The 22,322-nt window shown below is 42.0% G+C and overlaps 2 protein-coding genes across 5 annotated transcripts in view; one reads left to right on the forward strand and one right to left on the reverse strand.

Annotated features, from left to right (window-relative positions):
• Positions 1 to 22,322, reverse strand: part of LOC114874162 (synapsin) — a 34,606-nt gene extending 12,284 nt beyond the window's left edge. Inside the window, exons 1-5 of one of the 2 annotated variants that reach the window (XM_029183169.2) lie at positions 22,144 to 22,322; positions 20,474 to 20,798; positions 20,079 to 20,332; positions 19,780 to 19,915; positions 19,574 to 19,678 (exon numbers count right to left, since the gene is read on the reverse strand). In XM_029183169.2, coding sequence (XP_029039002.1) covers positions 19,574 to 19,678; positions 19,780 to 19,915; positions 20,079 to 20,332; positions 20,474 to 20,731 — 753 coding nt within the window. In that variant the 5' untranslated portion in view covers positions 20,732 to 20,798; positions 22,144 to 22,322. Of the gene's footprint in view, positions 1 to 19,573; positions 19,679 to 19,779; positions 19,916 to 20,078; positions 20,333 to 20,473; positions 20,811 to 22,143 lie in introns of both variants that reach the window. The other variant, XM_029183168.2, reaches the window with a different exon arrangement.
• On the forward strand, positions 323 to 19,550 carry LOC114874163 (metalloproteinase inhibitor 3). 3 transcript variants are annotated; one of them, XM_029183171.2, is made up of 5 exons: positions 323 to 752; positions 17,350 to 17,476; positions 17,562 to 17,644; positions 17,722 to 17,955; positions 18,047 to 19,550. In XM_029183171.2, the coding sequence occupies exons 2-5, from the start codon at positions 17,350 to 17,352 to the stop codon at positions 18,266 to 18,268; spliced, it is 666 nt and encodes a 221-aa protein (XP_029039004.1). In that variant the 5' UTR covers positions 323 to 752; the 3' UTR covers positions 18,269 to 19,550. The 3 variants fall into 3 exon arrangements, with proteins under 3 accessions (XP_029039004.1, XP_029039005.1, XP_029039003.1); XM_029183172.2 differs by lacking the exon at positions 323 to 752 and adding an exon at positions 7,644 to 7,848; XM_029183170.2 differs by lacking the exon at positions 323 to 752 and adding an exon at positions 9,728 to 9,867.

The raw sequence follows: 22,322 nt of genomic DNA on the forward strand, positions 1-22,322 counted from the left end.
ACGATGGAAATAAGGTGAAGGGAGAGGCGAGCGGTGGCAAAAGATCATCGAGTTGAAAAGAGAGAAAAACAGGGTAAACCGTGGCTGAGAAACGCGATGAACAGAGAGGGAGCGAGGCGGGTAAAAGTCAGAAACGGAGGACGAAGACGGAGGACAGGTATGATTGAACGCGAACGAGTAAGATGGAGAAGGTAAAAGGAAAAGAGACGGATAGGAAAGAGATGAAAAGAGAAAGAATGAACGGTGAGATCGACGTAAGAACGTAGGAAGGAACGAGAGGCTGCCGTGTCGTTCGCGCTTGCATTGCTTTTCGAAGCTCGCGCGCGAACAGTCGACTCTCGGTCCGTGCGTGCGTGTAGGTAGATCGATAAACACACGTGAAAATCCCGTCGGTCCTCTTTCGCGCCCGATGCTATATCGCGCGAGACAGTTTGCTAAGTCGAGATTGGTACGCGCGCGCGGAAGCTCGCGAAACTCGCCTGCTCCTTGCCAATTCGAAGCTCGTAGTACACGGTACGAAGAGAAGGCGAGAAGTCCACGCGTGTTCGTATCACGCGGAACGCCGCGCCGGCTCGAGTTAAGCTCGTGATCGAGATCGAATCGTCAAAGGAATTCCCTGTTCGCGATTTCGTAGAATGATCGCGAGGCTTTGAGGTCAAGCAGGATAACGGTTAGGAAGGTAGAGTGCAAGTAAACTCACGGTGAACGAGGAAAGCCGAAGCGGAAGGATCTGCACGGGGTCACGGAGAAAGGTATCTGTACATCGCATGTGCGATTTTCCCATTGTGCCGTTTCCGCGTTTGTACCGCTTGTTTCTCTGCGCTCGACATGCGGCAAATGTCTTGCTACCTCAACTTATCGACCCTTGCTCGACTCGTTGCTAAACCAACGTCTATCGTTTATTTTCGCAGACATGAAAATATTCGTAATTATCGTCAGGTTGATGCCGAAGAATTTTAAACAGCTACTGTCAAGTGTGTCAGAATATTATTTAGTCGAACAGCGTACGCGATCGTGAATTTAGAACACACGCGATGCACTTTCGAGCCGAAGTGCTAATCTTCGATTCCGCTTGGCTTTAGATTACATTCGACGCTTTATTGAACTCGCAATCAAAACCATGACATCATTGGGTATAGGCAAAAATAAACATCGCTAAAAGCAATATCGCACACTTCCACGTAGTATCAATCGATCAACTTTGTTATATGATATTATACAATATGTACAATACAGTATTATCAGCTCGTTTTATGAGTAATATCATTTTCACACGTAACTTTGATACATTAAAAAGAATGATCGCAGTTAAAGTTAAAATAAGAAATAATATTACTTGTAAAATGACTTAATACTGTAATTTACATTTCGTTCGTTTTAGCAATGTTTACAGGAAATTCTATACACGATGCGATTCAAATGCCTCGTTTCGCCAGATTATTAGTAAATATCTCGAGTCTTATGTAGCAAATAACTCGATAAATCGAAACGAGCGCGCGAAACGGCGTAGATTTGTTTATATCCAGCTTCGAACAGTACCAGATAAAATTTACGCGGAAATAAACGCTGGAATACTATTCGCACAGTGAAGAACGAAAATAACAAAGACGGAGATATTGAATCGTATCATTATGCTAATTTCGATCGTTGAACATTTATTATGTCCTATTCCCCGTGTAAGTAGCGTGTCCTGACATACCAAAAAAAAAAATATTTGTCAGTTTTCGCTGTTACACGTAAATAAAACTCTCACCTGGTTATATTCTATCATCGTAATATAGTCTAAGCGACAGCTCGAGATATGAATAATTCATCGTACTAATTAGTCGAGGTTTGATCTATCGTGTCCAAGGCTGATGATCATCGTTTCCCTTTGCTAGCTACTTCGCCGGTCTCGATAACGAAGACAGATCTGTGACGAAAGAAATCTACCAAGTAGTATATACCAATCGAACGAGAATTAATTAGTTCGCGACGAATCGCTAAAAATTGCCAGCGGAAGTCGTCAGTTGATTATACAAAATATTCTAATCCGAGTGTTCCGCGTGATAAGGGAGATCTATAAATTCCTCCTGTATCGTGAATGTTTCGAAACGTGAAATGTAGTAAGGAAAAGAAACGATCGGAGAAGAAGTTTCTCAAAGTATGCTAATGAAATGTTAATGATATCGGACCTCCGTTGCCAATTGCTGTTGACAAGGTGATAGAATCAATTTAAAAGGAAAGAACTGGAATATTATGCATGAATTTCAATCAATTACATTTCACTATTCTCATCATTGAATAGAAATAAAAATTAAATTCTACATTTATGAATTAAAATCCACCTTTTTACCGTCTTGATTGATTAAGTCGAAAGTCTATTGGAATATTTGAATCATCACTTTCCAACGTGAGAAACTCGTCTTATTAAGCAAACACACAAACGCACCTTTTCATCGTACTAAAATAAAGTCGTTTATCGAGCCGTTACGTCGAACATCTATATTAAAACATGTATCTTGTTCGATCAAGAGTAATCAAAGTTTAAAGAACCGAGCGTGTCGTAAAGTTCAGGGGAACGTGAGTTTTCGCTGTAAGTTCGATCAGCAAAATCGACGCGCGTGTAATCGAATTTGATACGCTTTCGAGGAATCGATTTCGATCAACGACACGATTGAAAATACACCAGTTCCAAGGTGGCAGTATCGAACAAAAATTCTTTCGAATAATAAATAAACTAATTAACCATTAGGAAAATGAAAGAAACTGGTGAAACGAACCATTACCGGAAATTTTCAAATAAATGAAAGGAAATGAAATGAATTCGCCGATACTGCCGATACGTAGAACCTTCGAGGAGGTTCATTAGCGCCACACGATTTCCTTGAAGTAGAAAGAGGAACGGATAGCTCGGAACCGCGATATAAATCGTCTCTGGCCTCCCCACGTCGCGTCGCGGCATCGTATTGTTATATCGTCGATTAACTAACCGAGGAAGATATAATCCGTAGGTCCGAGGTGGACGTAACCAACGGAGCAGTATCGGCTTGTACGATATTACGTTTATTACGCGTAGCTGCGATACGCGGAGGACCGAGTGGCGCCAACAAGCCGGCCGATCGTCTCTCTCTCCGCACACGCGCTCTGAAAGCGTACACACAGCCTCCTCCACCTTTATATACCTTTGCTCTTTCTTTCTACATGCCGTTTTATTTCCATTCGAGGGATACCTACGTCCACGTAGCGGCCGGTAAAGCCGGTAGGCCATGGCCGCCGGCAGATTAGAGACGCGAATCGAATTATTTATGACGGTCCGTTTTTCGTGATTGCAATACGTCCAAGGTGCGTGTACGCGGGAAGAAGAACAGCCGGAAGATTCGTAGCCGGCCGTTGTGTTTCGATAACACCCCGGGTGTTCGAGATTCATTCTTCTTCTTTACGACAACGATAGCGTAATCTGCGGAATCTCGACGATAAATCACCCAACTATTTTCCCAGATCAAACGTTCGTTACACCCGTTGTCCGAGTTATTGGCAATTTTCTCGTTATTTACGAGACGTCGTGTTGCCCCGGCTCTGTCCCCCTGTGATCGTGATTACAGTGTACCGAGTTATACGCGTTCTTTATCGCCGGCTCGTTACCGCGTATTCGGTAATATTTATACCGTATCCCTGCAAGTAAGATTGTTATTTTCAGTCCTGGTATTAATTCACCGGCTCCCATTCTAACCGTTCCGCGCATTTTCGTCAACGCGAATACGCGCTCCGGTGCCGGTGATTAACGACGTTCCTGGGCCGTTTGGCCATTATCCAACGGGGGTTACGCTGGCGCCAGTCGCCTCAATTGATTGTTTCCGCGGAATTCGCGGAACCACCTTTTCCCGTGCGATTCTCCACGGGTTCGTAGGAAAATGCTAGATTCAACGGGATGGAATGTAGTAGTCGTGTTACGGTTACTTCGAACGTGTGCTTCACGAGAGGAGTCATAGTGGTTCGTTGTTTGCGCTAACGAGCAACGCTACGAGGACTTTTAAAGCGAGCTTCGAACCGCGAACTCGGTGCTCCTTCTACCCGGAAACGCTCGCTCAATAATTACCGTACCGACAGGTCAAGAACCTGCGACGATACGTGAAATGAACGATAGCAAGCACTAGAGGGAACAAGATTAGTGAATCGTTAATCGAAAGAATTGAAACGTTATCCCATTAGCGACACTGTGAACATTGCACAAAATTTTTCGATTACTGTTATAATTATCGTGTACGCAATTCTAGAATTTCCGACGATACTCAAAATTAGCCGATGCAGTGATACCGGAATTTGACAATTTGCCAATGGATTCCGTGAAGGTGTCGTAAGGGAGCAGGATTTATGCAACGCGAACCTAACGTGCAACGAACGGAGCGATGCACTTGCAGTTAAAAAATTCTAGGCAAAGTTCAAGAGACGTCGTCGTAAGGGTGTCGTAAGACGATTTGTGAAACATCAGCGAATGAAACGCCGAAGGAAACGTTGAATTCGCGGTATCTAGGTCGCGAACATCGTGAACGAGGAGCACTCGTGTAATACGTTTTACGGAGAGCAAGCAATATCTCGTACCACACTGGCCTTGCCTAAAAGTTGGCAGCTTACGAAACAGCACGTGTCTGCGGTATCGTCGGGGTGTGGTCCCTGCGGTTTCTCCCGTTACATCATACACGAATATACATACGTCCAGTTTAGTCGTGCACTTTCTGGCTGATTTTGCATTCCTATTCTGCATTTTCGTTTATTCCTCTTGTTTAGGCGTCGCACGACACCGGAGGACTGGCTCGCCAGGCAACGGGATTACGTGGCGCACATAATCGAGCCCGGGCTTTAATTAACGTACGCGATTATTCCTTGGCACGATCCTCTCGCCGGAGAACCGATTGCATTACGCGCGACCGATGCATTAAGCCGCGATAATGAACGGCTGTTCGCCGACTTGCACGTGTTGCCTTCATTTTAGGGGCCTGATATATTCGGTTGTAAGTAACATGCCTCGAAACGGAGACTTTGTTGATTAAGATCATTGCTACTCGAGAGTCGGAATGTTTTCACCGACGAGTTACGAGCCGTTCATATTTCAGTTGTGTAAAATTCGAGTACGGTGGACCGCATGAATTTTAAGGAGTTGTTATTTTCTTCTTTTCCCGAGCAAGGTAATCTCTCTTACAAAGTCGCTCAACTGCTGCGAGAAACGTTCGTGCGTTCATATAAAAAGATACAGATAAGTTTACAAAAATAAAAACAAAAAAGAACGGAGATAAAAGTTGTTTATAAAAGAAGAATACATAATTAAGTAACCTGTTTTATGCAATCCACCCTCTATTCATTTCGTTCTGGTACACCAGCAACAACTTGTCAGCAATTTCTCATCAAAGTTACTTATTCCAGGGAATCCAACCCCCATTATTACTCACGAAGAAATTTCCATAGATTTTACTATGAACAGCTTGTCCGCCTCGTTGCAGCTCACGTTCTCGGTTCGCTAAGAACACGGAATCGGCTCGCAGAGGGTATGAATCCTCAACGAGCCGCTGGTTGCTTTGAAGTGCAAGCGGATCGTAGCCGTGAGTCAGCCTTGGCACCGATTGCCGTTCGTGTGCGTAAGTTAGCATTCGGCAAGTTCGAGTACGCAGAAAACCTTCTATTCGTGAGTTGCTCACGACCTCCGTGGGACTTTTTAAAATTTCATTCGCGTACAACCGACTAAGCGAACCTCGCCTCTACGCTTTCTGACGTCTGCCGCGTTCTTTCGCGACCCAACTAACGCCACTGTTTTACTACGATCGTGACTCAGCGGCCAGCAATCTCATTCATCGAAGCGGACCGAGAATCGCGACAAAACCGCCTATGAACGCCTCTGCAATCGCGTTTCGTCGAACGACACATTTCCTAGGATGGAAAACCGTTTTAGTAATTGAAGTCGTTCGTCAGATGCGACGCGCAGCGCGTTGTCTATGGAACGAAAATAGAAATGTAAAATAATTGGGAAAAATTTTGAATAAAATATTTATGGATATTTCTAAATTGTGAAATGTTTTTAAATTCCAAATTTGATTGACATCCCCAAAGCTCATCCGGCACACTTCTTCTATTAGCATTTCTTATTTCGACGTCTCCTTGGTCTTTCACGTTCCGCTCGTGACATTTCAAACGGCACTGGAAGATTTACCGCACGCGTGAACTTTCAGTGATAAATTTTGTTTTCTGAAATCCTAGACGACCGCACGACCGACTGGTTGCTTGTAACTCTGCACGGGGAATTAATTAGCCGTTAGAGAAGGAACTTGTAAGCCCGTTGGGAAAACGTTCTCCGCTCGTAGCTCGGAATATTTTCTAGCGAAATATACGATGGGCTACTTGATTCGCGTGTTGCAAATGCAATTCCTTTCACGGAACGAAGGACCCGACCCGATTCCCGACGTGCTTTTGACAGACGTTTCATGAAGTCACGCACGCGAATAGCGTATCAACGTTGAAAGAATTCTGGAGTTTCCTTCTGCCGTTTCTCCCACGCGCGGAAGGAACAGCGATTCGGTATGCGCATCTGGATGATCGGCGGCAATGATTTCATCTGTTATTTTCACTGACGATGAATGTCGTCAGTAGGTGGACAATATACGTTCTTAGAATAGCATATCAATGTTTAATTTCAAAACATCTAAGAAATACCATATTAGGAATCACCTAATGATATTACGATGCACTTTCAATCTAACGATCATCGAATTGCAAAATTATCAGTGATGATAAATAAAAATGAAAAAATGTATATACTGATTTAATTCAGAAAGAGCAATCCCAAAAAAAGGTAGAGAGGAAAAATTGTTTTGCCACTTTGGTAAAGAAAACAACTTGTTCGAGCGTTTCCTTTGGCATGCACGTTAAGTGCATCGCTGCAATGCCTCGTTGAAGATTCGCACCAAAGATAGAGCTATTCGTCAGTCAACGGCTCTATTTTTTCCTTGTCTGGTTATAAATAGGTACAGACAATCCGTGTCAGCGGTTTGTGACCCACGAGCTGTTTTGAAACACTTTTATTTCTTCGATGGAAGTAAAAATAGCCGGCTTATTTATTCCTATACCCTTAACTGCCCTATATTTTTGGACGTGCATTTTACTAAATCCAAACACCCTGATAAATATATCAAGCCACGAGTAATACCTATATTCATCATCATCTTCGATCCTTACGAAACGACACGAATCTTCTCTCGGATATAACCAAAAATGATTTGCTTAGTTTCTCTTCGTTCTTCATCAACCATGATTAAGATACGAGAAATGGGAACAAGCGATTATGATTACCGAATTTAACCACAAATTTTATCAGGCAAATTAACGTCACCAAGCGAATCAGATGCTTAGTTAATTTTTAACACCGCCTTCTGTCTGGCACAATTTGCAGCGGTTTCCTGTCGACGGTTCTTCCCCGGTATTGATTATTTTTACAAATGTATAAAAAACTTCCAAGAACGTGGCCCCCCGCAGCGGCGAGAACACAGGTTCCGTGGAAACGCAGAAATTTGTTGATGCACGGTAAGGATGTGATCGGGCGCGAAAATGCATCCAGATGCGATCCGCTTGAATGGAGGATGATTCACGCGTCATTATTAGCGATCGAAGCGAGCACAGTCAGTCGTGTTTGTCGCCGATCCACGCGCGAACCTTTGTATTAAACGCGGCACTCCGAATCGTCCACGATTAAGTTTTTTATTTCGAACGGTGAATGAAGAGTGGCGGATCGTTATCGTCGAGACACGGGCCGCATTAACAAGCGATTTGACGAACAGCAAATTGTCGACCACCAGTATCGTGCCAGTTCCTCGGTTATTTACAGTGAGTCACACCGTAAATATAGATACGCATTCACGAAGAGAGCTTAAACGCGTTGAATCCTTTTAACGGTCCACGACTTTCTCCGTTGCATCGATGATTACCCTAACACCCTTGATCACAGTAATGAAACGCTTGAACCTGTCAATTTGACGGCCCGCAAAAAGTTCCTTGCGTTAACGCCGCGAATGAACGATCGCGTGAACATTACATCGTCGACGTGCAATTCTGTTTATCAGACGGTCACGGTGCATTTTGCATAAATCAACGGAATCGGCTTGGAACCTTATGCAAAGGAACGCGGAGACTTGATTCACGAGGAGTTAAGTGGTTCGATAAAATTTCGCTGGGACACCTTGTCGAAATTCAAAGGTTCACACGCGAGATTAATAATAGCGATCTGCGTAAGGCAGTTATGCAAAGTCACGGGGTTCGCGAAAGATTCATTAGGGGGCAACTTGAAAGCGTGCCAGGTCTTCGTGGTTTTTTGCTCCCAACTCAACGACTCGCGAATCGACCGATTCGATATCACTCGTTACGTTTCAAAGTACGCGCATAGTAATGAGCTGCACGACGCGCTGCCCAAATTCATGATTAATCGAGCAACAAGCCTGACAAGCGGTACCGATCGTCGAGTAATTAAGGGTTGCTGTGGTGTCTTCGTTTCTATTATACCGCATCTGGTATCACGCGTGCTTCACGCTTCATTTTTAATTAATAATACGATACGTGGAAATAATTAAAATAATGCTAATATACAAATTTGCACATCAAAGTAACACCGGCTGTCTTTAACAAATTGCAATTTCATGTTTCCGTTATATAAATCATAATTACTCGTAATTAATTTGTGAATGTAGCAAACATGCTACTTTCTTGGAAAACATACTGTCCTGTATTATACTCCATGACAAACCGTCCACAATTATATCTTAAATCAACATTATTATCTCAAAACGATGTACATTGTCAATTGTTTCAATTGTTACTTAAGCTGATATGACGTTTTCCATTTTTTTGTTCGTAAAATGTGCACGTTCGATAGTGCATTCTTTTCTGATTAATGTAACGTTAGATATAAGCAATCTTCCCTTGAAGTACAATGATAAATATATTGACAATGAAAATTATATTGTTAAAAGAAAATTATATAAATTTCTGAATCTCTATGGAACTGTGATATCATACTCGCATAAACTTCCACAGTCTACTTATCACCATTCTTCTAAATTCCTATTTCAGTCTATCAACTTCGAAGCTGCTGTAGTATCTTCGGTTAAAATTAATCTATTATTAAATACCAGAGAAATGTTAGTTGCAGCTGCAACCTTATATCGAAGTTTCTCGTCATAAAAAAAAGAAAAAAATCGTGATATCGTAAAGGAATAACCAGTTCCGCGTTCCGAACGCGAGTCCCAATTTCACCCGGCTACATAACATGCGAAAACACTGTATCATTATTATTTTTCTTTCTTTTTTTAACATCATCCATCTATCCGTCTACTGCACTTCCGAGTACATCGCCGTAGCGACATGACGCAACGTCCAAATTTATGATTAATCGCGGTCTGATAGGCGCGCGGTTCTCCTTTTCTGTTCCTTTTTCGGCCGAGCGAGCGAGCGAGCGATCGCGAGTTTTGCACGCGCGGCGTACCAGCTCAGAGCTCATGCGTACACGCACGTACGGATGCTGCCGCGGAATATAATAGCGGTAATACGATGGAACTGGGGCAGTCTTTCTTTGACGCGCGTCTTAGAAGCCTCCACCTGCCTGACTGTATCTCTGCGCTACGAAACCGCGAATTTTTATTTTTGGAATCGTGCCTATCATTCGCGATCGGGCCGTTCGTACAGATTCTTAAGACAATCACTTTTTCAACCGTGAATTTTTCCATGTTTTTATCTAATTATTTTTTAGTGTTCAAGTGCATCCATGTGCAACTAATTTAATTTTTTTTTTGTGATTAATCGAGGAAAGGATCTGCTGATTAAAAAACGCTTCTGCGTTTTCTGGAAACTAGAGTGAGTTCATCTTAATCGGTTTTAATAGACGTTCACGCGTAAACATCATCTTTTATGAATAAAATTCGAATTCCATGAAATGAAACTTTCATATCTGAATCGACTTGAATTTCTGAGTACACGTAATGAACTTGATCCCATGGCTAGATAAAAATACGAGACGGTCAACAACTGTCAACTTTCTCGTACGAGCTGGATTTCCACGTTTCCGCTTTTACTCGATTTTCTATTAAATACTGTCGCAAGGTTACCATAAACATCGTATATATGTCACGTACACTTTCTACGCGAAGTTGTGGTAACGGGAAAGGTAACGTATCAGATAACGATATTTACTTTCGAACGCGGCGCGTAAAAATTCATTTCTACGAATCATCCTAACATTCATTCTCCCCGTTTGAACTGCACAATTTTCGCGACCTGGATGCTCCAGGTATTCCCGGGATTCGAATTTCTGGAATGAATCATGCTTAGAATTCGTAGGAGATTATTTACAATTGAAAATGACGAGTCAGAAGTGTTTAACTGAGAAAAAGATAGTTCGAGCAGATGTTGGATAGTGTTTGATAAGCGGTATCTAGACGACATTGATTATTCGCGTGACACATTCGACACGATTATTATCAATTTGTAACACTTTGCTAAACACGGCGACGTACAGCTAGCACGGTGGTTTCGGAATCTAAAAGGCCGTTTATTTAATCGTCCCGTTAATCGGACACTGTTTGCCTCAAATGGCTCGGAAAATGTACATCATTTCTCGACGATTCGCGTCATCGATTTATCTTTCAGCAATGATTCGAAATCATTCGCGATACGAGCCACCGTGCTCATTCATTCAATCGTTCGTCCGTCCGCTGATTGATCGATAGTATAATTAATACTTGTCCGGACATCTGCGTTCGCACTTGCCTCCTCATAGAGAATTTAGAACGTACAACGATTCGACTGTGGCCGAGGAAAACTGCAGATTTATCTTCTTTCTCGATGCATAGCAGACGGTGGATGTTATATTTTCGTCTGAATTATTATACGAACAAAATGTTACATTGTGTTTGCGTCACCCGCGACTTATGTCATGTTGCTCGTACAGAAACGTGACCAGCAAATTGATTATTCGAAAGTCAAAGATGAGTGACGTGTTATTGATCAAGATCGATTATTCCTGTTGCATTTTGAAACGAATCTATTCCGATGCAATGACAGATCAAGACGTTTCAGAATAAATTATCTTTCAATTTGAAACAGTTTTGTAAACAATGATTTATTGCACATATACTTCACCTATCATTCAGATATGATTGCTAAAACACTGATACTCTTATCTGAATTCCTCGTAATTACCAGAAGTCGTATCGATAATCGCATAATTTTTTGCTAATTTCATTTGCATTTTATGAATGTACTTTCTTGAATAGAAAAGAAAAGTTAGAAAGGATAAGTCGCAGAAACGAAACGCGAAACCTTGAAGGTGATACTCGAGTCCAACTATCTGCAACCTTTGATATACATACATTTACTTTGCGCAATAGTTTTCACATGTTTTATCAATCCATGTCACAAGCAAGAGTTCCACGATAATCGTTAGATGTAAGAAGTGCTGACTTTTCTATGAAAATATTTCACAACAAACTTGCTGAAGTCAGTGTGCCGTTTGAAAAGCTCTGCGGGTCATTTAGCTCGAGTTGATTGTGAGAGATGCTAATTACTAACCACACAAACGGCCCGTCTTCGCGCTCCCGTTAAGCATGCATGGAAATTACATCGCACCAATTTCCTGTCCCCTTTAAAAGCATCGCAATTGAATGCCCCAACTATTTACTTTCAATCGCAACATCCTTTTTCGCTGCTCGTTAAGAAAGAATTCGAAATCCATGAAAACGTAAGTGCTAGATAAAATTTATACTCGTTGATACAAGTTTGAGGTAAAGTTATTAAATCGGTGTTTACATCGATGACACGTCGAAAGGAATGTAATCGATGCATCCTGTTCGAAGCGAACGGACGCCAATTCATTGAGCAAAATTTGATCGAGCCGTAATTCGGGTGGGCATCGATGAATATGCAAATTAACGCTGACAAAAATGGTTCTTCAATGAAATATTGTACTATCGTGATCGCCATTCTTCTTTTCTCTGGTGCACAAAATTCTTTGCTGAAATCTCTATCTCGATGTTAAAGGATCACTGTTAACGAATGTTAATTAATATAAATGGATACCAATGAAATTACTTTAAAATTATAAAAACGAGGGGAGAATATTTCATCTTGCTTTCTCTTCTGTATTTATTGAATCTTTAAACGCGCATGAAATTCTTGCAAAGAGAGAATCAGAGGCCAGATTTCCGATGAGATTATTTACTTTATCAAAGTTGAGAGAAATATGGAAGGAGTTTGCGTTTTCAAGGAAGAGTTCTAAGAAGCTCGAGTACCAGGAAACAAATGCCAGTTGCGATAACGAGAACGCAAAATTGTTTTCAATTCTTGACTTCACCTCGAGTCAACAAGTTCTTGGATCGAAGTTTCAAAGCTTCAACTCATTCCAACAATTAATTACTCGACAGGATGATCGGAAGAACGATCGATCATATAATCCACCATCGATTCTTCCTTCGATTTTCATCGAAAAACATGTTCCAACTCTTTTCCATCGAAGCACAATTTATTTTAAACAGACAACCGTGTTAAATATCTCAATGAATCTTTCAACAGACTTCCAACCAGTCGTGTACAACTTATAAATCTGTAAGAAGCACAATTTATAGAGGTCGATCATCTCCTCCTCGTAGAATAATAAATAATATTCGTTTATCCTGAGAGAAGGAATGCACCCTGTCATCATTCTCTTTCGCATCGATACGGTAAGAAAATGTTAATTGAACAGGTTTCGTTCCACGCCCCTTACACTTTTTCGGCTCGTGCAAGCAGCTCGTTTTCGACAAAAATTTCGACACTCGAAATCACCTCGAGGATTACCCATCGAGTGAGATCTCTCGCTCGCGAAATCTGAGTGGAAGTTTTCAAAGCAGAAAAGCGTGCAAACTCGAAACTGTCGACACGTTTCAGAATCATACGAGCCGTTGCTATCTGTTGCAACGTGATATACAGAGTCTCAAGAACTCGCTGAGAACGCGTTCTAATGGACGCGTAAATTCGCCCACAGCACTAGGCAAACAATTTCAGGAATGTCCATGAGCGACGTTATTCGATTGCTACTACTTTGAAAGAAATACCCCGGATGCTTTAGCGCCGTGATGGCGCGTAAAGCTAGGCTCTTAGACGTTTGAAAACTTTCTTCCCAACGTGTTGTTTCAAGCAGTTAGAGGATCACCTGTTTGAACGACCTTTATTGCTCGGCAAAGCTGTCTAGTCGCTCGATTATTCAATTATCACGAGGAGATTGAACGTTGTCAAATATTTGGGCCAAGATAACCGGTGATTTAAGGCTTTAACAAAATATGAAAATTATCAGGAAGAGAAAATTTCTTGGGTTTTCCGAATTCGTTGGATCGAAATTCGAAATAAGAAACTCCTGTTCGTAGATGAAAAGAGAACAAGAAGAGCTACTCGAATAGCGGCGAGTCTGAAAGTCGCAACTAAAGCCGCAATGAAAGCGTGAGGTTGGAGAAAGTAGACGTATTAGCTTCGTAAAAGGTTTGGTGGACGCATTAGCTTCGCTACAATTACAAGAGCTGCACTTTGTCGACGCGCATTGTGTCTTGCATGCACTTGTATGCACAAAAGAATTCTCAGAAGAGACCTTTGATGCACTGTCTTGCAATATCGAGTTACAATTGAAATGCGACAACGGGAGTTGCATTTCTATTAAAGCGAGACTCTCAGTCGACTCGACACAGCCGACGTATTAACGAACATCATCATTAATAAAACGACGTTTGCGAAAACAAACTTTTGCTAAATATCAGCAAGATTCCTCGGCTTCCACGCGATTACGTTGATTTCTTAATTCATCTAACACAGAAAGTCTGTAAAAAATTCATCAGACAAAAAATTCAGTGTATAGGTTGCAAATTGTACAACATCATTTCGATACTGCCACGTTAATGAAGACATTCGAAAGCGATAAACGTTACCAGAGGACGCGCGAACGATCCTTTCGCGCGATAAATTGTCGCCTCGCGCGTTTATGTTGTTGCGTAAAGTCAGGAACCGGGTGAACGAGGGCCGAGTGCAAATTCAATGTTTTCACGGTGCTCGATAAGGAGCCGTGAATCAATGGCTGTTAGAACGATTACACAATATGTTGTTCACCACTCTTCGAGTGGTACTCTTTCCTCGTGTTTCATGGTGAAACGAGTCCGAAGAACACTTGAGACTCATTCACCGCTGTCGTTCACCGACTGACTCTGAATCTCCGACTATTATTTCTTTTTTCCAAGAACGCGTAAACGAGGTGCGAATGCGAAAAAAATAACCGTACAACCTGTCGATCCATTGCTCGGTGTTTCGAGCAAATTTTCTCCCATTAACGCGCGATAATCCGTCCTTTACGGTAGCGTTACAGGGAAATTATCGCTCGGCTCATCTGCGCTTGTATTAGACATGAAAGAGTTATAATATTGTGTTACTCTTGCTTTCGGATTACCATAAGTACGAGGTGCAACGCGAATACACGGCCTGCTCGTTTACTTTCCTATAATCTTATTCGGAGTTTAAGGTTAATTGGTGTAGCCTTGTGTGCTCATTTGCATGCTCGCGATCACAAATCTCGGTTCCATACGAGAATTATCGATCGTAAATTATATTGTACATTGTGAGCTGCCTTTAACGTGTATACGGTTGCTCGTTTCGCGAACCTCCAACGATAATGGCTTTTTATTCGACTGTAATAAAACGAGGAACACCTTTACGTCCTTCTTTCGGGGATACGATTTACAGTATACCGATTGAATTTCTTCATCACTTGTATTTTAACGTTTCGAAGGTGGAATGTTTGGCAGGATTATTTGTATCGTAAATAGATCAATGATACCAAAAGTACCATTATTTATCTCTCATTGAGGGCAGTGCAACGAGCAAACGCTGAAAGTAGAACAAGAGGAAATCAAAAGCGTGTGATACGAGTTTCATGGTGGGTTGCGAACTGCATTAATGCAAATCGAATTGAATAATCACGCGAATGGATTACGATGGACGCGAGGCAATACTCAATTTCAGGGGAAATGAAATCCTGACGCGTATGACGAATCACGTGGAACCGTGAGAGATCGTCATCGGGATGCGTCACGAGGTGTGGATCCTCGTTCACGGGCCATCGGTGTGTTTATTATTGCGAACGGAAATAAAAATAATGCGACGCTGTGCGTAGCTGCCTATGACATCAGCCGTTTGCATAATGATGCATGAAGTGCATCGAATAAACCGTTCGGTGAGAATATCGCTGGTATCATCTGGGTGTTGGCTCTATACACCGTGGAAATTCTTGCATGCAATTAAACCAACCTTTTCCTCCATTTCTCGATTCACTTTTTCCTCTATCCACTTTTTCCTCATCCTCTAGGTATTCGCGAATTGTAAACGCAAACATAGGGTGAAAAGGTTTTCGGTGAAAGTTTGACTTTTTAATTCTCGGGTTATTAAAAGGCCAATGCTTTCCGAGCCGTTCTTTTATTTCTTGATACACGGAAAGGGTTTTCCAAGGTTAGTTTGTAAAAACGCCCACAGGAAATTGTTGATCAATTTACTATAAGCAAACGTTGCACGGTTAAAAGGAACGAACGGGTTCAATCCCCATCGAATCGCCTTCGTTATTAACATCCATTCCAGTGGAAGTAGCTAAGGCTCGTTGTTAACCGTGGATTGGCCAATAAATTTTTCGAAACGATCGCGGAACGAAGGTTTATCGGCAGCCTGGCGAAGGGTTCAACGGGGAAGCATAAATTCGAAGCGAATGCATGTTAAACGATGATCACCGGGTGCACCTACGAATTCAACGCTCATTCACAGACACTTGCGTCTGGTAAGTGCACTTGCGCTCGTCGGTGACATTGCGCGTTACGCTTCACAACCGAGCGTTACCGAGCGTGATGTATTGTCAACGATACACAGGCGTGCTTTTATCGTGGCTGCCTGAGCGCATTAACGATACGTTGTTCGATCGTTTAGCATGTACAACGCGTACCGAACAGTTTCAATCGCAATAACGTATACATCAACATATTGTTACCGTTCAAACACGTTGCAATCACTTGTATAACGAAAGACTTCAATCTTTAACACGAGAACTACAACGTTTGACTAAAAATTAAACGTCGAATCGAAGGCCATTTTGAGGTCACATATTTATATTTATAGAATAAAATATGCATTGAATAATAAACCCGTGAAAGTTAATCGAGTGGTTTGTTTCAGGTTGACCGCCTTGTGCGTTTAAGTTGATCAATACATCTATCCTCTTCTTTTCCCTTTTTCTTTCAAAAATACACTCTTCGATATGTATAGCAATTGCAATGGAATCTGTTAATTTCCTTGCGACTGTCGTAGACTTAACTCGGAACACCTAGTTTCTAGCTGTCCACCGATCTATTCTCGCAGTCCACGAAAGCGCATCGTCGATACTATCTTTCAGACAAGTCACGATGTTTCTGGTCCGTGTTCGACTTTGGTTACCATTTTACATCTATCTTTAGATCTGGTTCAGCTGACATCGATAAACTAGACCGGATTAGAACGCTTCCGTGATACGTGTTGTCTGTCCCGAAGAAATTCCTCGCGATTATACCTCGACGTTCAGCGTTATGAATGAATCTATTTCGTCATTCCATTGATATTTTCAAGAGTAACCAACTTTTCAATCACTTAATGTCGAGGAATTATTCAATCTGATTCGTTCAGACCATTTCCTCGTTCGTACTTTTGCGAGTTTATTCAAGATGCGGTATTAGCAATCGTTGATAATCAGTTTCGCGGAATTCGCAGGAGCTACGCGATGAGGATCGAATAAATTTGCATTAACTAAGGCCTGCAGGTGGGCAGCTCGGCCACCAGATTTAGATGGCCAATTGGCAAATTGAGATTAGTCGTTTAGGAACGACTCTGTGATTCATCGTTGCGTTCCTTTCGCTGGAACGAAAACGAAACACGCATTCTCAGCCTTAGTCAGCTTGTTTCGCATTCGTTTAAATAAAGTTATTCGATTCAGGTTGCCGGACAGGTGACAACTATCCCGAATCGTTCGGATATGCCTAATCGGATTTCGAAGATAAATGAACCTCAGGTTTGAACGACGAAACATTTCGACGAACACGAATTATCTCGAGCTTTATCTCGTTGCAATGATTAGAATTTTAAAAGGAAACACGAACCTTGCTTGTTAACAACTACGACTTGTATCTAGAATTAATTATTCATGATACACGATTTTCGAACGTGCCTCATTATTTTGCAAAAGTTTTGTATTTTTCAATTCCACAGATAATGGATTAATGGGTTAATTAATAGTTACACTTCTTCTGTTCCCAGATGTGGCGATTAAGGTTTTGGACGTACCTTCTGCTGATAGCGTTATCGCTAGCACCGGTGCAGAGGGTTATGGCGTGTTCTTGCATGAGAAGTCACCCCCAGACTCAGTTTTGCAATTCAGATTTCGGTAAGCTATTACATTAATAATCTCCCGGCATTCGATTCATCAAATTTCTCTGTTCGCGACACTATCTGCTTACTAATCTTTACAGTTGCCTTGGTACGAGTGAAGAAGGAGATACCTATGAACGAGCACGAAATCGGCTACAACGTGAAAACCAGTAAAATCTTCAAGGTTCGTACATGGATCTATAAAAATTTTCAAATTACTCCATTCCACGAAAACCATTTAAGAATCATTTTTAATTACAGGTAAACAGCTCGAAATCGTATTACGCCCTTAAGAAAAATGTCCTATGGACCTCATCCTCGGACGGTATGTGCGGAGTGCGTCTTAAAATCGGAGAAACTTATGTTGTGAGTGGAACTACGATTGGCGATCGAGCTCGTATATCGATCTGTGGATTATCGCTTCAATGGCGAACTGTGCCTAGCAGGCAACGGAAAGCTTTCAAACAATTATATCGTCACGGTTGCAACTGCAGTGTAAGTGAACGATACTAATAAATTTTCAATTAATGAGATTAATTAATTTCGATCGTTCTGAATGAAAGAAACAATTATTTTTTTGTTACAGATCCATTATACACCATGGTGGACGAAGGGAGCGGTTCTGGAGAACGTGGGAGGAAAAGAGTGTCTATGGGAAAGTAAACCAGGCCCTGAAGATTGTCAAAGTGATTACGGCATATGCATGGTTGCTGAAGGCACATGTTCGTGGGTTAATTCCGTGCCTTACAAGAACTGCATCAAAGAGTATCAACAGAAACGGGAGCAGCAACGAGCACGAGAACCTTAAAGAAAAATTTCTGCTCCGACCCACGCGAGAGTTCTACGATCAAACGAAAAGTCGATCATGTTGGCGAGAAATCGGCATTGGCCAACACCAGCACGCTTTGCTAAAGTTTGCGATCATCGTTCTCTTGCGTGAAAAGCGTTTGCGGAACGTAAACTATCGCGGTAAGGCATCGAAAAATTAATGCTCTTTTACGACAACTTTCCAAGGAGAAGCATTAATTTCTTGACTGCGTAACCGTCTATTTATTGCCGCGTTTTCCAGCGAAAGTATTAATTGGTCGGTCGTGCCGGCGAGTACAAAAGTGGTTCATTAAAGAAACACGAAGCAGCGAATCGAACTGCTCCGACTGTTGTTAAAAGTATAATATAATCCAACGAACTCTTGAAACTGCTTGCATTACCATAATAAGTTATTTCGAGATCTGTAGCATTGCGTTTGTGTCGTCGAATCTTTCGCGTTCAATTAACCTACCCTTTCTTACTATTCATCCCTCAAATGGTCTTCCTTCCATACTCGAATCAAAATCGAGGATATCGAGCGAACCTTATTCAATGTTTAATTTATTCGCGTTATGAAGATAGCTCGCGATAGAGTTCAGTCTACATTGATTCCGGATTGTTACTCGTTCGACGAGAATCGGACGAGAAGCGGTTAGCCTCGCTCGATTTTTAATGAAATCATTCGACGAGCTCGAGCGCAAAAATAAATCGACTGAATGCAGCGAGCGTATTCGATACCGATTGGCCATCCCCTTAGTTGTACATATTAGGCTATTCATGTATATTATGGATTTTTAAATTATTTTCATGTTTATTTTGTAGTCTCGTCTCGTCTATGCGTTAGAAACTGCGCGAAGGATATTTGATTTTTAGTCTAGGAATTATCGAAACAAGGTAACGTTGAATGTATTTCAATTATGAAAATTATTGACAAGGAATAAAAATTTTTCATTTGGAACCCTAAATAATATTTAGAATTTTTTCATTTGAAATTTATGGTGCCTTTCACTAATGGTCATCGCGACATTCAACGTGTTAACATTGTTTCATTTTGAAAACGAAAAAGAAACGAAACCCTCGATTCGGGTAGAACTTTAGTACAAAACATTGGAAATGTATTGTTCGACGCGTACGAGTTGGCATTTCTTATCACGATAACCTGTATAGCACGAGACGATGTATGTTTAGTTGATAGTTCTTCCATTTGATAACTTTTGTAAGTATTGCAATACTTAAGCGATGGGAAATAAACGAGAAACGCATAGTCGTTCGTTCTGTAAGCATTCAAAAGAATTTCATTACTCACCATTTCACGATGATTGGGATAGAAAGTCTGTTCGATCAACGGGAAATTGTCTTTTCCAAGACGACGCTGGAGACCGAGCAAATGCGCAAACACCCAAGGTTTATCCTGGAACAACAAGCGTGATCAAGAAACTCCATTCAGCAGGAAGGTGTGGAAACTTTTAATCGTTGCCCCAGTTAGAACTTTCTACAAGTTCTTTTATTTACCTGAAAGTTGTAAATTGCCGTGAGATTGTTAACGCTTGGTATACCACCGTACATCAAACCGAGAAGAAGATTTTTATAATCTTCTCCCGCGTCCCTAAGGTTCTGTCGTATCAGGACGAAATCAGGCTTGAAGGATCTGAGGACAAAACCGTGCGCATATGGTAGGTATAATATTTCAGATAAATGATTTTAGATGAGTCGAAAAATTAAAATATGTTCACAATTTATTGCAATAGAACATAGGCGAAAATTGAGTTTGATAGAATTTCAATTACCATAAAACCTAAGACACATCTTACCGGATGACTTTGGTCCCGTTACGATAAACTGCCATGGACACAATAGTGCCAGCCTCGCTGGCCGTCAACGACAATTCCCGAAATTCCGCCTGTTCGACCCGAATCTCGTAATCGCCGTGGAGTCTACGACCCCGGAAGTACTTGCTCCAGTCGGTGTTCTGGTCATCGATTACTAGCAAGGTAAAACATCGGTCTTTGTTGTAAGACGGCCCCCTCGTTGCGCCGGACACTGCCGCTCCCAAGATGGATGCACCCTAATCATTAAAATGATGGTAAGGAAAATTGCCAGATCTTGAATCGAGCCATTTACTTTCCGAGTCATCGATCGCTAGTGATGGGTATCGATACTTCCTATTACAAATATTCCATGCATATTAAATTCGTTTCGAACCAACCTGGTCGCGAGCAGCCCCGGTCAAACTCTGCACCCTCTGTAGCAAACTCTCTCGGGTCTTGGCTGGCGAGGAGGGTGCACTGGTGGTTCTCGATCCAGGCCTCAGGTTCAGACTCAGATCACCTCCAGCCTGCTGAGTAGTGGCACCTGGAGGAGGTGCTCCAGGTACCGGTGTCTGGCTAGCTGGTACTGGGGTTGGCTGAGATTGGAGAGGCCGATCGGTTCCCCCTTGATACGATTGGGACGAATCCCTGGCCATGGAGGCCAGCCCGGAGTCTGTGCTTGGTTCATCGTCGAGCTCCGAGCTCAAATCCCCTGACGAGAACCTGGAAGACAAGCTATGGTGGTGGTCGTGATAGTGGTAATCGGTCGGATCGTTCCGCGATTTCACGCTTTTTTTATTGCTGGCACTTTCAATGCACATCGAACAACAGCCAGTGGTCAGGGCATGGCATGGACATGGCGTTGGCGATGATGACGATTGCTGCTTTGCATGCGTGACACAAACGATGACACACTCGCTCCTCTGAGCAGCACTGATCGCGGTGCCTCGCGTGAAACGTGGGTCGACGACTGTTCGTGCTTTACGGGATCGGGTGACGATTTTCCTGGTAAAACGGCTGATTCGAGGATTTCCGACAAATAGGTTTCGATGGTTTGCACGATAGATCGCAGCGGGGATGCTTTCGGTAAGCTTTTAAGGGTATCCTTAAACGTCGTCGAACGCATTATTGTCGATTTCGATGCTATGGAAATGCAGTGATTAAACTTCATCCAAGGTTCTCATGTTCCATTGCACGATGCCAAAAGCGGTTTTCTCCATTGACTTGCATGCATACACCAACATTTATGAAACTAGGGAAAAACATCGAGATAATTCTATAAAAAATTGTTCCTTTTAATTTTATAAACTCTGGAAATTGAAATGATCACCCTGCTATTCATTTTCTGTCGTTGATTCTAGTTTAATTAAGAAATCAGATAACTACTTCTCGTTAATTGAACGAGTAACTTATCGTCCATGGTATCGCAAAGTACATCGCGTGACAAAATATAGACGCGAATTGGGCCAACTTTGTATCAAGATAGCCGGTCATTATTTTAGACCGTCATTACGTCGCTCAACCTCCGGATTCAATGAAAAGACCCCCGACAAATGCTCTTACATACACAGCCTTTCAGCGGTACAACGACCCGAAACTCTACTCCCCTCCACGTTACATATATTTTCGCCTGCTTTTGTACGACGGAACGGCTCGATTCACATGAAAAAGGGCGAAAATTTCTGCGACAAAAATGTTAATCTCTCACGGTACAGAGTAAACGGGGATTCGAGAGACACGGTAACCTGAACGTATCACGACTAAAAATACAACGACCTCTTAATTACCGTGAAAGGTATTTTTCAACGCGTTACCAATTAATTAAGAGATCAATCTCTTTCCTTCCAATTATATACATTATCGAACGATCATACGTCTAAAGGTGCCTGTAACACTGGACGAGCGAATTTCTCGAACACCTACAGGTGCCAATAGTAATGAAAGGGTTAAAGAAAATTGACAATTCAAAACTCTTCGTTTCTTCTATTATTAAGAAGGTTTCGAATATTCTATTAAACAGATTAGTCTGGACCATGCAAAAATATGTCACTGTCGAAGGATCACTCACCTCCGTTTCAGGTAGTTAACATTGGAAGTGAAAGACTGTCGAAAGCTGGAGAATGAAATGTTGCCGGGTGAAGGAGCTGTACCACAATATTTGGCGCAACCGCCGCGGCCGGTAATCTTGCTGGTTAACACCGACTTCGTCCTTCCGACGAAAACCGTAGGATTTTTATCGTTTCCTGT

Source organism: Osmia bicornis, chromosome 2 (genome assembly GCF_907164935.1).
Source record: "Osmia bicornis bicornis chromosome 2, iOsmBic2.1, whole genome shotgun sequence".
In the NCBI taxonomy this organism is placed as follows: domain Eukaryota; kingdom Metazoa; phylum Arthropoda; class Insecta; order Hymenoptera; family Megachilidae; genus Osmia; species Osmia bicornis.

What these genes read in the sequence shown, in the direction of transcription:
- LOC114874163 (XM_029183171.2), top strand. Translation starts at nt 17,350, where the DNA reads ATGTGGCGATTAAGGTTTTGGACGTACCTTCTGCTGATAGCGTTATCG. An exon ending in AAACCAGTAAAATCTTCAAG is followed by an intron (nt 17,645 to 17,721) that starts GTTCGTACATGG and finishes TTTTAATTACAG; the next exon opens with GTAAACAGCTCGAAATCGTA. An exon ending in GTCACGGTTGCAACTGCAGT is followed by an intron (nt 17,956 to 18,046) that starts GTAAGTGAACGA and finishes TTTTTGTTACAG; the next exon opens with ATCCATTATACACCATGGTG.